Source organism: Trachinotus anak, unplaced genomic scaffold, assembly GCF_046630095.1.
Source record: "Trachinotus anak isolate AG129_WGS33_773 ecotype Australia unplaced genomic scaffold, CSIRO_AGI_Tana_v1 ptg000025l, whole genome shotgun sequence".
NCBI classification, from domain to species: Eukaryota; Metazoa; Chordata; class Actinopteri; order Carangiformes; family Carangidae; genus Trachinotus; species Trachinotus anak.
Window position 1 is genome coordinate 6,384,300 of NW_027273876.1, and position 15,900 is coordinate 6,400,199.

Here is a 15,900-nt window from a genome sequence, read left to right on the forward strand (position 1 = left end):
CAGCAGTTTCCCTCTCAGTCTGCCTGAGCTTCACTCACATTCCTGCTCCTCAGAGAAGATTACACCGAGTATCTGGTCACCTCCACATTAAATAAGGGTGGTTTTAAGGTTATGGAAATTTCACCAGTTCAACGTGGCTCAGCAATGGTGAGTACATTAGGCAGGATCCTACTGTGGTAGTGGACAGCACATGAAAATCATCCATGTAAGCTTTTATGTTCAGATAAAATACAGACACGGGGATAATGTGATTTCAATAAGAGCAGTTCCACTCCTCTTTCTGCTATCAAACTTTCCCCATTTCATTTCCTTTTGTTCACATTGTCCTCTCTGACCCAAATCCCCCTCCTCCCTGTTTCATCCAAAACATCTTATTCTTGCATCCTCCTTAACATTTACTCTCTCCCTCCCTCCCTTCCTCTGTCTCTGTGCAGTGCCTCTGTCCTGCTCTGAGGGATTCACAGAGTTAGGATACTACAACGGCACCGTGTCCCAGACAGACTCTGGCGCCCCCTGTCTGAAATGGACCGACTTTCCAGACTATGTCATGCAGTACCCGGGCCGAGGGCTGGGCGACCACAGCTTTTGCAGGAACCCGGACCGGGAGTCCAACCCCTGGTGTTTCTTCAGACAAAACTCTGGAGCCATTGGATGGGCCTACTGCGACTGCCACCAGGGTGCGACCACAGATTACCAGGAGATGACTGATTTAGGACCATTTGTAAAAACCATAAACTTTATTTTTGCACTTCTTTGCACAGAGTTACAAAGCGGTTTAAGTTTCAGAATAAAACACACAGATAAGGAACAACATTCAACAGTTAAATCACGCTTCCTTATTCCATTGTAAACCAAGTTAGTTCAGATTTGACATTTCAAATATCGGACTCATGAAACTGCCACTGCAGCTAACGATCATTGTCATTATCAAGTAATCTGTTGACTTTTATCAATCGATTAATGGTTCACAGTAAATCTGAGGTGTTGTGAGACGAGTAAAGAAGGCAAACAATGGATCTTATAACTGTGTGTAATCTAGAGCTTTTTAGTCCGTTTCCGGTCATTGGTTTTGGTTTTTCTGGGCCGCAAACTCTGCTCTCATCCACCTCATTTCCTGCAGACAGTTTTGTGCTCAGCACCAAACAGCAGACACAGTTAGCATCTAGCTAACAGAGCATTTAGCTGCTAGGGAGCCAGAAAAAGACGGTGCTAAAAGAAGAGTGAATACTGCACTTACTTTTATCAAGTGGCTGGAAACTCTTTATGTAGCTATAAATGAGTATAAATGATAAGTCATGGACATGGCATAGTATTTGACATTGTATGTTTGTGTGACTGTTGTGTACATGGTGAGACATCCGACTGTTTCTGATGAACGTTTGTGTTTGAGCCTTAAACCTCCTCATCTCTCTCGGGTCTTTTAGGCGCCGCTCGTCTGGTCGGCAGCTCGTCTTCCGGCAGTGGGCGGGTTGAGGTCTACCTGAACGGCCAGTGGGGGGCGGTGTGTGACTCCCACTGGACAGACAGAGACGCCAGTGTGATCTGCAGGCAGCTGGGCCTGGGGTAGGAGGAAACAAAACACAAGTTTGATCTGTAGCTCCTTCAAAATAAAAATACAATGTAAAAATAAAATAGTGGCATTGAAAATGTTACTGAGGTAGTATCAGTTAGTAAAAACAGGAAAACTTGTGTAAAGTAATAAAGGTACATGTACTTAGTGAAGAAAAATGGTCCCTCTGTGTGCTGCACTATCATATATTATATCATTAGATTATCACTACTTTAATGCATAAGCAGCATTTTACTCCTTTACCTGGTAAAAGTGGAGCTAATACTCAATTGTTTTATGTAGGGCTGCAACTAATGATTATTTTTATGATGGACTGATCTTCTTAGTTTCATGATTCATCAATTCTTTGTTTGGTTTGTAAAAATTCACAAAAGAGTGATAAATGCCTGTTACCAGTTCCCACAGTTTGGCAGTTACAAAGTTTGTCCAAACCTCAAAATTATTAAATTGAAGCAGCAGAATTCTGATATTCAAGAAGCTGAAACCATAACCCAAAAAAATATTTGGCATTTTTGCATGGAAAATTAAATAATTTCTGTTGGGAAATAATTTTATGTAGATCAACTGATTGATGAAGTGACCAATTGTTTTGACTTTACGTGTATATACTGCTAGGTAGTTTCACTTATAAGAAAGCATCATATTGTAAAAGCTCTTCCTGTGCTTTGTGTGCAAATCGTGAAGCAAAATTCTCAAATAGATGTAGTGGAATAAAAAGTACAACATTTCCCTCTGAAATGTGGTAGAGTAGAAGTATAAAGTGTGTATAAATGTGTACTTAAGTACAGCTCTTGAGTAGATTTTCCCTCATTGGTGATTTTCTGCTCTGACAGTGACATTGGCACAGCCCTGCAGCACTCACAGTTCGGCTCGGGCTCCGGCCTCTTTCACTACGAGCGTCTAGGTTGCCGCGGTGATGAGAACAGCCTGAGTAAGTGCCGGAGCAGGACGTTCGTCACCGGTGACTGTAGCCATGGAAACGAGGCCGCAGTGTTGTGTGCGCCACCAGAAGGTCAGTGTGACTTCTACAGCGTCATGGCAACCAGACCTGAATATTTCCACCCACACACACCTGAGAGAGACAAGTTTATTTTTATTGTCGTTGTTTTCCTGTTATAGAAGCTAAACAGTGACATTTTATGCAGCCCTACTTGGACAATAATATAAAATTAATCACAGTTTTGCTAATAAAGGAAATTTAAATTTGAAATGAAAACAACAAACAGAGGCCGATTTCAGGTGTATTTCTACATCCCCTCTGCTTTGTAGGCAGCGGCCCTCCGCTGCGTTTGGTCGGAGGTGAGGAAGACTTTGAAGGTCGAGTGGAGGTGTTTCACGCTGGAAGGTGGGGCTCCGTCTGCGATGACCAGTGGGACGACAGAGACGCCGAAGTGGTGTGCAGACAGCTTGGTTTTGGGTATGCACGCTACACCAAGTTAAAATATGTGTGGTGACGTTCAGTCCCTGTCTCTGGGTAACTACGGGGTTAACATGTTACATCCAGCACTGTTTATCTACCTTTGGAAATCTGTATTTTTATATTTGACAAAGTAACCAGGAGAAACCTGAATTCTTCTTCCCAGCTCTGCTGTTTAGGGGAAGTGACGTTTACAAAATCAGCTGGTGCAGACTTGCTGTCGGAGGGTTTTACTGTCCACCCTCTGGTCTGGGAGGAACCTTCTTCTTAACACAGAGAGTGAAAAGGAAAGAGGAAATGAGGATGAAGCTACTTTGGGTCATTTTGAATAATAGAAATGGGACACGTCCCTGCAGTTGTGCTATAGTTACTATAAATTAGATAAACAGGGGCTGCGACTCTTTAAAATTGAGTTCTTTTCCTGAAGCGAATGAGTTAATAACCATTAATGAGCTGGAATAGTTTAGTGTGGAGACTTTTGGGGGCAGAGCACATGGGTGTGGTTTGGATCAGGGTTTCACCATCTGAATCTCAGGGAAACACCATCTGAATCTGTGCAGGTGTTTCCTCCTCGTGCACAGGTGTGTGCACTCCTGCAGAGAAGGTTTAACAACACAACTGAGTGTCAAACAGTGATGAAGTTGTTGCTGTGAAGAGAGAGACACCCTTCCATGTTCAACATGAGGTTGTATTTCATCTCCACAAACAGCGGGGGACACCTCGCCATCTGAGTTTGCGTCTCTAAATAATAGATGTCTTGATGCTGATGCGCGGGTTCTCACACAGCTGCACACAGGCACTGAGGAGTTTTGACACTTGAAGACACAACAAACCGAAAATGATTTGGTTTTTCCCACCGGCGCAGCTTTTTTTGTGTGGCTGCAATAGATATTTGTGTCAAGCATTTATGCACTTTCATGTTTTCAACAATCAAAACAACCCCCTCTCTCCCCCTCCCACTGGGCATGTGAAATAAATTCTCCAGCAAATATGATTTTTGACAACAACCATCCATCTACTCACGGCTGTCGGTGTTACATGAGTGACAGCACAGACGACAAAACAGTCTTTTCATCCTTCCACTTTTGATTTCTGAGGCATTTTCTACTCTAAAAGCTGTATAATAATAATAATAAGAATAAGAATAAGAAGGAGTCTTCCATTATATTCTATGCCCGACCACCTTCTTATGTTATTTTCAGTCTAAACATGGACAGAGGAGCAGAAATACATGGACACACACACACACGAACACAAGATGCTTTTTGTAGCATTTCGGCATCAATAAATCATCACCACATGAATACAGCAACATCTTTCTGAGAGCTATTTATTATTTATTTGGATGAATTAGATTTTTTTAGACATATGCTTTATTTAGAAAGTGTTTGATGTTGCTGTTTTTGTTCTGTTTTGTAAGAACTGGGCAGAGCTACATGTAGCTCAGGTTTATATCCAGTAGCTCCACAGAGTTCGGTGATTTCCTGACTTTTCTAGCACCATCATGAGGTTGACATCTCTTTAATGAAATATCTTGACAGCTGCCATGTACATATTTTTTCACAGATATAAATGCTTCCCTTGTAATAACCTTGATTATCCATCAACTTTTCCTCTTGCACCTTTATCGGGTCAAAATTTCACCTTGATAAAATTCGACATGTCACCAAACACCTGCTAAACGAACGTCCCTCCCATCAGTCTCTGCTGAGTTTTATGTTTAATGCTAATTAGCAAATGATAGCAAATATTCTGAGATATGGAAACAAATCTTTAAATATCAGTTCATATTTTAGGATACTGTTGAGAGTGGCAGCTCAAGTTGCTTGTGAGCGAGTGTGTAAGAGTCCAGCAGGGAGGTCAAGGGTCAAGTGTCAACACAAATTGCAAAATTGCCTGAAGGGGCTTTATAATCCGTGCAACATATGACACCCTCTGTCTTTGATAAGTGCCCAGACTTAAAATATTCAAATAGGTTAACCAGTTGATTCACGTCTCACAGTGTATCGCTGTTAAAAAATCTAGGCATACACACAATGTCCTCCTGTGTGTGTGTGTGTGTGTGTGTGTTGCAGGGGTGTGGCGAAAGCCTGGTCCTGGGCTCACTTCGGTCAGGGTTCAGGCCCGATCCTGCTGGACGCTGTGAAGTGCACAGGAAACGAGCTCTTCCTGGATCAGTGTCCCCATGGTGACTGGGAGCAACACAACTGTGACCACATGGAGGATGCTGGAGTCTCCTGCAGCCCTTATACAGGTACATGCACTGTACACACACACACACACACACACACTGCTGTACACAGTGGTAGGCTTATAAAGCTGCTATTTATAGCCCCTGAACATCAATAAATCATTACCACATGAAGCAGCAACATCCTCCGTGTGACAAGCAGAAAGAGGATTAATGGCAGCAGAAGAAACATATCTACTGGCATGAAACAGCAGCTACAATTACTAACTAATCTAAGATTAATAATTCATCTGGAAATGAAATATTAAGGTTAATGCTAATGGAAAAAGTAGCATCTGTAAAATGTAATCTTGCCTCGTGGTTGCACAGTCAGGTCAAGCGTATCTGGCTTTAATCACATTTACGGTCTCAGAGGACTTAATAACGACCCCGGTGTGAAACTGTTTCAGATGGCGTGGTGCGTCTGGTGGGAGGCGACAGTCCCTGGGAGGGTCGAGTCGAAGTTTTCCACAACGGTGACTGGGGAACGGTGTGCGACGACCACTGGAGCCAGCAGCATGCAGAGGTGGTCTGCAGACAGCTGGGCTACAGGTATGAATACGAAACCAGCGCTTGTGTTTTTGTTGTGTTAAACCTGTTTTTGAGTAAAGGTCCTAGACAAACACGTCTGATTTTATGCCAAAGTCGAACCAGGTTTGGTACTAGGAGAGATTTTCTGTATTTCCTCTTCTCACTGGTGGCTGTGATGTCACTCACTCTGTTCACCAATCAGGATTAATCAATATTTGTACCGAACTCACTCTGATCATAGGGTTGTTTGAGCAGGGGGTGTAGTTGAAAAGAAGAAATAAAGGCCAGTGAATAAAAAAGGCTGGGTAAAAAAAAAGAAAACCCAGAGGACAGTGAAATGACCTGTTTCCTCCTGAAGCAGCTCATATGACAAATTGAGTGTAATGTACATTTCCACAGCACTAGTTCAATAATACTCACATAGTTGTTGTTGTTTCCTTTGTTCTTCTTTGCCATACTTCTGGTCAGTGTTAACGAAACTCAACACTTCCTGTTTTTTTCACATTAAAAGCCTACCTTTAAAAGAAGGCTGCTGCACGACGTGCTGGGTTTCATTCATTCACCTGACACGACTCCTGCTGCACTGATGGAATTAGTGCTGTTGAAATGCTCATTGTGGTGAATTTATCAAGACGTTTTGTGTTTGGATTAACTGAGGAACAGGGGGAAACGAGAAATCAAAGCCTGTCACACCTTGTTAAAACACAAGCACACAGTCCTGAGGCAGATTAGCTGAGCTGCTGAGTGTTGAACTCGAAGCAAATATACTTAAAGATTAACTTGACGACCCTGGAACATTTTGTCTTCGCTGACCTCCACGGGTTTAACCTCTCACCTGGCTGCAGTGATGTAAATGTGCACTCCAGGACCCTGTGGCATCGCTGTTGAGCGTGGTGACAGTATGTGTGCATCCAAAGACACACGCTAAGTAAATACAAACAATAATAAAAACTACCTTGTTTTAATAATTTGGTTCTGTTACTCCAACTTGTTGTTTGCTTTGTATTTGTTCATTTAAAAGCAAATTAAATGTTCGAATTTACTACTTAACTATTCACTTCACTAATGTATGTTTTAAAATGAAGTCACATGATATTCTGTGGGACATTACGTATTTTTATTTGCAGCAGTTTCATATCATTATATTGGACTTTTGCAGGTACAAGTTCAGTAATATAAGTGTAGATATGTAGGAGTGAAGTTTCCCAGTCTGGCAGGGTGTTTTTGTTTTCTACCTTCTGTTATGTTCAGTGGACATCTGGGACTGAAAGAGAAAGTTTGGGTGTTTTTTTTTCTTGTTGCTCTGATTAAAGTCTGCAGCCTGTTTATTTCCCTTGAGTAGCCGAGTTCCAGGGAAAATACACATTAATAACAACAACCTCACTTTTAATATTCTGGAGTCTGAACAACTAATATTCCACTTGTAGTTTTGCACATTTGGAGAACTCACTTCAAGTCTCAGACTCCACAATAGGAAAGAATCACACTTTTCCCCACCTTCAGGGGTCACGCTGAGGTCGTGTCAGATGGGACGTTCGGCGAGGGTGTCGGTCTGATCCTCCTGGACGACGTCCAGTGTGACGGATCTGAGACCTCCCTGCTGGACTGTCAATATGGGATCTGGGGTCGGACCGACTGCTCCCACAGCGAGGATGTCGGGGTTCGCTGCAGGGGCCGATCCAGCCACGAGACCAATGAGGTGCCGGTCATCGCACCTTCAACAGGTAAGAGATGAAACCTGGTGCGAGCCACTCTATGTTTTTTTTTAAACCTTTTATCTATTCAAGATTACACAGAGATACTCTTAACACTCCGTTTAACACTCAGTCAGCACGTTCACACCTCTGAGCTGCCGAGCACAACCACAGCGTGGAGTTGTAGCAGTTGTAGCAGCTGTTTTCCCCAAACTGGCAACCATTCAGTCACAAACTCTCTTCCCAACCAATAGCACTGCTGCCCCCAGTGTGTGAGGATCAAAACAAAAAACCAGGCTCAGAGAACAATGCTGTGAATCAAAGCTGCAAAGAGCAATAAGGTGACTGTGGGTTCCTGTCTCAGAACTTAATCACAAAAAGTTTGCTTCACAATTTTTTTTAGAATTTCTACAGAATCCAGATTTTAAGCTTTAATTAACTTTACAGGTTTTGACAAAGAGATTATCCTGTGTCAGATCTATACTTTAGTGAAACATACATTTATTTACCTCCATCAAGGAAGTTTAGTACTGAACCGATTTCTACCGAACCTGGTGGAGGGATTGGATCATGGGCCAGGGAGGAACCCTCTAAATTTTGGGGCAGATCCGGATCATTCACAATGAATTCGAATTTTTTTCTCTGAAGTCTGGTTTAGGTTGTCTGATGTTGGTCTTGGCGCCGTTTCAGATCGTTTTAGTGCAGTAATCAAGACTGTATCCTCCACATGCTGACCAGACAGACCAGACTGCTGTGCAACGATTTGAGAGATTTAGTTCACTGGAAAGCAATTGCAGTGAGAACAAAGGGAGGAAGAAACCAGGCTATCATTGCATTGCACTGCAGGAGTGTGGTGACTGTGCAACTGCGATTAATTTTGTGGCAAAAGGCCAAGCTGTCCCTGCAGAGTGCTGGTCTATCTATCTATCTACCTACCTATCTATCTACCTATCTATCTATCTATCTATCTATCTATGAACGAATGAAACCAGTTCTCTCTCCTTCTGTATCTTTACCTCATTGTGAAAACGCCGGTGTCCATAGTTTAAATGCCACATGTTGACAGCAGAGAGAGCAGCACGTTGTTTACTGTCTCAGCGCTCCAGAGGTCCTGCGCCTCCTGTCGACACACACAGCCCATTAGAATGAGAATAGAAGCTGAGCAAAGACGCACGAGGCTGCGGATGACATTTAACACTGTCAGTGGACATGTAGCTCGCTCACCACAAGTAGAGACTGGAGTATGCAGATGCACAGACATGAATATCAATGAGAGTTTTGTGTTTTTTTTTTTTATTCTTTCTGTCAGGTCCCCTGGTGCGTCTCGTGGGTGGCAGCAGCAGGAAGGAGGGTCGAGTCGAGGTGTATCTCCATGGTGACTGGGGGAGTATTTGCGACTCAGGCTGGAACGACCTGAACGCAGCCGTGGTGTGCAGACAGCTTGGACACAGGTTAATGTTAATGTCCATAAAAGAAAGATGAGAATGAAATAATAAGGCACAAAAATTCACATTCTCTCCCAAACATCTTTTCAGCGGGGGAGCGGTAGCAGCCGGAGGGTTCGGTCAGGGGAAAGGACCCATCCACCTGGACCAGGTGAGGTGCACGGGGAAGGAGGAGTTCCTGGGAGAGTGTCCCTCTCTGGGTCAGAGCGTCCAGGGCTGCAGGCACAGGGAAGATGCGGGGGTGAGGTGTGACGTCGCGCCGCAGGAGTCTACGGTACAGGTCAAGCCTCAGGAGCTGAGCTGCGGGCTGAGGAAGCTGGTGGAGGAGGAGAGCAAGAGGAGGAACCAAGGAGAGGAAAACATGCTCAGGTGAGATTTAGGCCCGAGTTTAGTGGAACAATATGTCCGAATCTGTGGCTTTGTCCTGGTGACACTGAACTGACAATGAAGCCTCAATCTGACAATTGTAAATACTGCACACACACTAGAAAATACAGTAAAACTGCAAAAAAACTGCAATGAGTTATGGATATATATTTTGATCAAGTACATTTGTTGCATGTGAAATAAACGACGCCTCACCTCCCACACACTGTCCATTATTTATGCACATTGTGGCCTCCTAGTTCCCACTAAATACAATGCACACAGCAGACCAGCCATTAGTCTTGCGCCTGAATATACAACCTGACCACAGATTTGTGTATGTGTCAACTAGCTTTGGGATCATTTGATTAACAGCAGTTTTATTCAGGAATATGCACCACTGAGGTCTTAAAACACACTTACACAGGTTTCTCCATTAAACTGGGTCACAAGGTTAGTTTATAATGCAAGAGTCACCTAACAGAGATGCTATTACTTTATTAAAGGTAGTATATTAGGTATATTCTTGAGGTGTAACAGACAGGTTGAATGCATTAAAACATTTGCATTTACATGCATTATATTGTCAAACCTGCACCTGTCTTGTGCTTTGAGTGGGTGTTAATTCAGCTTTGAACCATACTTTGTGCACAACCTCCAGAAACTCAGACGTAGAAGAAAGAAAGAAGAATTGTGATTGTGACCTTTTCCTGCTCTCTGTCAGGACCACGTGGCCATGGCAAGTGTCAGTGTGGCTTCAGTCTGAAGGAAAAGATGGCAGTCCTCTCTGCAGCGGCACCCTGATCAGCCCCTGCTGGGCCCTGACCTCTGCGCACTGTGTCAGCAGGTAAATCTGACACTGAATCATAAATCAGTACCTACACTGGAGGCGTCTTTGGTCGGATCACCAAACACCAGCAACTATAAATCCACCTTAGGTTCATTCTTTCACCCCCTCTCCTCTAGGTTTGGCAGCGAACCGTCCAACTACGTGGTGCGTGTGGGGGCGTCTGAGCAGACTCTCACCCCGGAGCAGGTGGTGCTTCACAGGAAGTTTAAGGGCCAGAGCGGAGGCCATGATCTGGCTTTGTTGAAGCTCCCCAGCACCAAGGGTCACTGTCTGACCTTTGACCCTAACACTAACGCGGCATGCCTTCCTGCTGCAGACACAGCATCAGGGGGATATGCTCCATCCTCTTGTGTTGTCATGGTTACCACTGGCTGGACAGGACCAGGTATGTGTGTTTTTTACCCTCCAGAGTATATTTCTTTTTTATATCAACATCAGAACGTATCTAAAAATATGTTTTAGCTCCAACACCAGTGCAGTATAAAGGATTAGAAGCCGAAGCCTTATGTGAGAATTTCCATATGCTCGTATTCATTAAATCACAGGTAGTAGTATAGGAGTTTTACCACAGATTTCATCAGATTCACTTTAAGTTAGATATCAATAATAGATAAATTATGATAAATAATAAATGTAAAAGTTTCAACTTGTTGCCAGTTTTGGCTGCTTCTCTCTTCATGTGACAACCATGAGAAGTTAAAATTACTATAAAAATAACCTGTTATCTCTGACAACAGAAGTTAACTCAGACTTAAAAAAGAAAAAAGCAGCAAATCCTCACGTGTGAGAAGCTGGAACTACTGAATGTTTGGCATCTTTAGCCATGCTAGTGGCCCTGCCCCCTGGGATGGTAATGTTGGGCTGTCAGCCAGTCGGTCTGCCACATTGGTCCAGTCTGTAATATCTCAGCAGGACATTCATGTTCCTCAGAGAATCACCCTAATAACTTGACTTTTCATCTAGAGCCATCAGTATTTTTTTTTATGACAGACAGGCAGTAGAGAGATGAGAGGAAACAAGGGAGAAGCAGCAAAGATTCCTCGGCAGACTTGGGGACCAGGGACATTGTGGTTAATGTTCAGAGGCCCCATTTTTGGCTTTTAGTTATCCATGAAATTTGGTACATTCACAGGTTTGCCCAGAGGAATAATCCTATGATCTCCTGATTTTTCCTTTAGCACCACCATGTGGTTTTCGAGTGAAGTGCCTCAACAATAAACAGCCATGAAATTTAATTCATGTTCCTATCAGAATGAACTATAATTACTTCAAATATGAATTTATGACCAAATATATAATACCTAACTAACGACCTTACCATCAGCCAGTAAGATGGGGAACATGGTGAACATGCTAAACAACAGCATGTTAGCGTTGTCACTGTAAGTGTATTAACATGCTGCTGATTAATGACTTTAATGATTAACTCCTAGTCAGAATTGTTAATTTTATGTTGATTAACTTATCAGTTTATCAGCTAATTGTTTCAGCACCTCTGTGACGCCTCCTCTTTAATCATCTTCTCCATCCTCTCTCCTAGACTCAGTTCTTGCATCCTGGGTCCCTCTGATGTCATCATGGCAATGTAAGAAGCGCTATGGCGACAGCTTCTCCAGCCACGGCACACTGTGTGCAGGCAGCCCTCCAGACACCAGCCTCCTCCATGGAGACAGTTGTCAGGGCAACTCCGGTGGCGGGCTGGTGTGTCAGAAAGAGACGGGTCGATGGGTCCTCACTGGGGTCGTCGCCGGGGGTTACAGCTGCTCTGACCCCTCCTCTCCTGCGCTCTACACTCGAGTCAGTCGCTTCAGGAGCTGGATCGACGAGGTCATCGACGCACAAGCGGGTCCGGAGGAACCGCACACACAGACACGTGAAGATCTGACACACAATGATCTAACACAGGGCAAAGAAAAGTACTTCCACACGCATGGCAAGCTCAAACACACACCCGACCAACAACTGACAAACGAAATCAGTGAGATTAAACTGAAACACACACACACTCATCACTCACACACTAATCAGCATGTTAACACACACACTAAGGGCACACATACCCACCATGTTGGGGAATCAGACACAAACACGCAAATTCTGGTCTGATCGAGGCCGTGCCATTGGCTTACCATCTGTGCCATGTGACCGCCTGAGGAGGAGGATGAGGAGGAGGGGGAGGAGGAGGGTTAAAGGGAGACGAAACTTAACTTTGACAGCAGAAGAAAAGAGAGATGCTTATAGCTTACGTCAGTAAAAACGGCCGTCTCTGTGCTCATTTCAAATCTGAACTCAGTGTTGTGAATCCCAAGTGTTTGCGGTTGCTAAGCGTCAGATGAGCAGTGTGGGCTGACCCTCCCAAACTGCCAGGATGTCAGTGTGTGTGGGTGATTTGTGGTGCTTTACATGTGAGTTACAGCCCGTTAAAAGCCGGAACAATGACTGATGGGTCGGCAACGTTTAGTTTGAGCCCGGCAGATTTATCTGCGTGCTGATGCGGGCCTTTCACTGATACTGAAAATCCAAAAAAATCAGCATGGCATGTATTTTAAGGACAATAGCGTTAGCATCAAAACATTCAGGGGGACATTTCTAAGACGGTCGCACAAGAATCTATGCTAAAAATTCACCTTTTGATGTGTGTCTGCTGCGTGAGCTCTTAGAAGATTTCTGTTTAGTAACAAAAATCAACAAACTAGTGTAAAGGCTGACTGCATATCATCTCTGTCCCTCTGAGATTCTTAGTGTAGATAAAAACCCAAACTCTGGATAAAAATTCTGATGTGGGTGATGTTGCTTTTTCAAACAGGGCTCCTCTCTTCAGGCTGTTGTCTTATACCTTTACTGGTGAAAGTGCTGTTGTTCATTTAGACCCATGACTAAGCTATTTAACTTTGGACCACACCAGTGATTTAGCATGTTTTTACCAATGATGTAGAATGTGCACTGCTGCTGTTGTGTTTCAGGGAAAACCTTTGATATTTGAAGAGAATCTCAAACCCTATAATGACATCAAACATTCCTGTGCTTTTCCACATGGGAATTTAATACACAACTGTCGCTCCCAAGTCCAATTATGTATCACAAATCTGAAGGTAAATCAATTCAGAAAGCAGTTGGGAAATCAAAATAACAGAGACACATATCACAAGTAATGAATGACTGTGTTCAAAAACCTACTCAAAACTCACTTTGTACAACTGTTTTGAAAATTTAGCTGCCACCTGGTGAGATCTTATTGTGTTCTTCGGTTTTAGTGTGTTTTTCTTTTTATCCACTGTGTCAACCATATTGGAAAGCGAGACACTTTTGGCCCTTTAGTAATGACGTGATTATTAGTCGTTCATCAACCAGTGAGATTTTTTCACAAAGTTGTTAGCTTAGCATTGGTAAATAATTTATTAACCATTACTTGCAGCTTCCATGAACCCTTTTAAAAGGATGTCATTTCAGAAAGTGGTACTGCACAGTGTCAGAGCCCACATTTAAACCTGCAGGAGGGAAGAGGGCCTAAAGCCTAAAGAGCCTACCGTTTTTGTCTCTATGTCTGTTTTTGGCCGTCTTGCCTCTTAGACTTGTGTTGTAGATGCATTAATCCCCTCAGAAATATTCCCCACTTTCCAGGCAGCCTGTGATTTCCACTGATTTCCATGCAATATGAAAATCAATTAACAGATTCTTGAAACTTGCAGAATCCATCACAAGAAATGTTAAATCTTCATTTATTTTTGTCAGAGTTTCATTATTGTTGAGAGCTAATGCAGTGCAGATCAATTAAACTGCATCACCCCACAACAATAATGGACCTTATTGCTGTTTTTAAGAATCTGCCGATTGATTTCTAATCTAAAGGGAAAACAAAGGAAACAGTTGCTGCCCGGAAAACTGAAACACTACAATATGGTTTTGTCAGCAGTTATATTAAGTGCACACAATTTGTTTTATAGAGTAGATAACGGGGTAAAACTTGCAAAAAAAAAAAACAAACAAAAAAACTGGTGTGGTCCTTTGAAATTGTACAGGACAAATCTCTCCTTTCAAAGCCATTGGAAGCTGACTGTCGGGTCATGAAATATCTTTTTGTACTGATTCCAGCAGATGGCGCTAGATAGATAAATGGGTAGGCAGATAGACGGGTAGATAGCTACTACTCCAGAGTTTAGATAGTATGTGTACTGCATTCATTTTTGACTGAATTAGATAGCTGAACTGTTGAAGTTTAATGTTGTCTGTTCTGTTGTTCGCTGAGCTGAGATGTGTGATCCAACCAGAAGATGGCGACATTGCTCTATTTTCACAGGGCCACCGGTTGATGGATAATGTGGCCCTGATGGTTCTTTTTATACTCTTGCTATTACATGTACGGACTTGACTTGTGCTTTGATGTACTGTGAACCACTGTGTCGTGAAGCATCTTGTAACCTGCAACTGCTGTTTCTCCAACATGGACCTGTCCAATGCCTGTTGTTATGATCCTGTACATAAACTCAATCACTTACTCCTTCCTTCCCGAGACTTGATGTTTTACCATGCAGATCCTGTAGGTTGATGTAAATACTGTATGTCTATGGCTGGGCGGTGGGGGAGCAGAGTAAAGTATTTAAGATGTAGGCCTACTTTACCTGTGTTAAACCCATCATCTGTTCCTCAGTGTAATGTGCTGAATCATGGTTGAGTATTAAAACATATACCTGGTGAGAAAACGGCATCAGTGGTGGTGTTTGTTTCTCTTCTCTCATGTCTTCTTACAACCTCATTCAACCCCAAGTATTCAGTACCATGCTTTCATTTACTTGTTTGTTGCTAAAGATGCTAAATAACGGTGACGATGCGCTATACAAAGGGTAAGCTGCATTTATTTTCAGTTTCTATACACATTTTGCATAATTTGGATTCAGAATGAGGACGATGTTTACGTCTGGAGGAGGCATTCAGAGAGATTTGATGAAGAAAATCAGCAAAACACGTCATAACAAGATCCTTTTTGTTCTCTCTCATACTGTGAAATCAGTAACTATTTCATCAATTAAATTCTTAAAGCCCTGCAGGAATAATATGCCATTTTCCACACTCAAATACATGAATTTTATAAGTTAGGAAAAAAATGAAAACGATTGCTTACAAAACGTTTATTGCCTCCATGTAATTGAAAAGTAAATCTGCTTAGCTGCTGCTCTCCGTCACCCATGAGCCCTGTTAATCTTCTCTTTTGTTTGGATGGGTTTTTCTTTTTATATTGAGGGGGGATCAGAGGATACCCTTGTTGCTGTGGATTGGCTAATTTTTGTTCAGAACTGTACAAAAAGTGATTCATAATGAGCATAAATGAGTCAGCTTTGGGGACGTGGCAGAATATTTAGAAATATGATTGAAAATATGTTGAGGTTTGAGTACGATTGACTTTGGCTACTGAATAAAAAAGTATTATTGATGTAGCGGGAATAAACTACTGATATGAAAAGCATCTTGTAACTAAAATTTGTACCTGCAGAACAATTAATAACTAAATTTCAGTCAGATGATTGTAGGGGAGTAAAGGGGTAATTAAAGAGATCATGCTTTATTTCATAAAGCATAAAGTAGCAGAAAAAAGAAATACAAGTAACTCAGGAGACTCGGATAAAAAGTACACAAACCTAATGTGGGTGAAGATTAGAAAAGATACTTAGCATACTATACCCTATTTTATATATGTATATATATATTCAGAGTTAGGTTTAGGTTTAGGGTCATTTATAAATGTAAGTTTGCAGAACACCTGTTTGGTGTAGTCACAGCCCTGGGTGAGAAGATGTGAGAT

At 42.5% G+C, this 15,900-nt stretch overlaps 1 protein-coding gene across 1 annotated transcript in view; it reads left to right on the plus strand.

Moving 5' to 3' along the window:
• The window catches only part of LOC139608697 (neurotrypsin-like), a 28,200-nt gene extending 13,394 nt beyond the window's left edge, over nucleotides 1-14,806 (plus strand). The window contains exons 3-14 of the mRNA XM_071462676.1: nucleotides 435-677; nucleotides 1,425-1,563; nucleotides 2,404-2,582; nucleotides 2,840-2,987; nucleotides 5,063-5,241; nucleotides 5,628-5,769; nucleotides 7,252-7,472; nucleotides 8,752-8,893; nucleotides 8,978-9,256; nucleotides 9,978-10,100; nucleotides 10,220-10,488; nucleotides 11,644-14,806. Coding sequence (XP_071318777.1) covers nucleotides 435-677; nucleotides 1,425-1,563; nucleotides 2,404-2,582; nucleotides 2,840-2,987; nucleotides 5,063-5,241; nucleotides 5,628-5,769; nucleotides 7,252-7,472; nucleotides 8,752-8,893; nucleotides 8,978-9,256; nucleotides 9,978-10,100; nucleotides 10,220-10,488; nucleotides 11,644-12,209 — 2,630 coding nt within the window. The 3' untranslated portion in view covers nucleotides 12,210-14,806. The remainder of the gene's footprint in view (nucleotides 1-434; nucleotides 678-1,424; nucleotides 1,564-2,403; nucleotides 2,583-2,839; nucleotides 2,988-5,062; nucleotides 5,242-5,627; nucleotides 5,770-7,251; nucleotides 7,473-8,751; nucleotides 8,894-8,977; nucleotides 9,257-9,977; nucleotides 10,101-10,219; nucleotides 10,489-11,643) is intronic.
• Nucleotides 14,807-15,900: the final 1,094 nt, after the last annotated feature.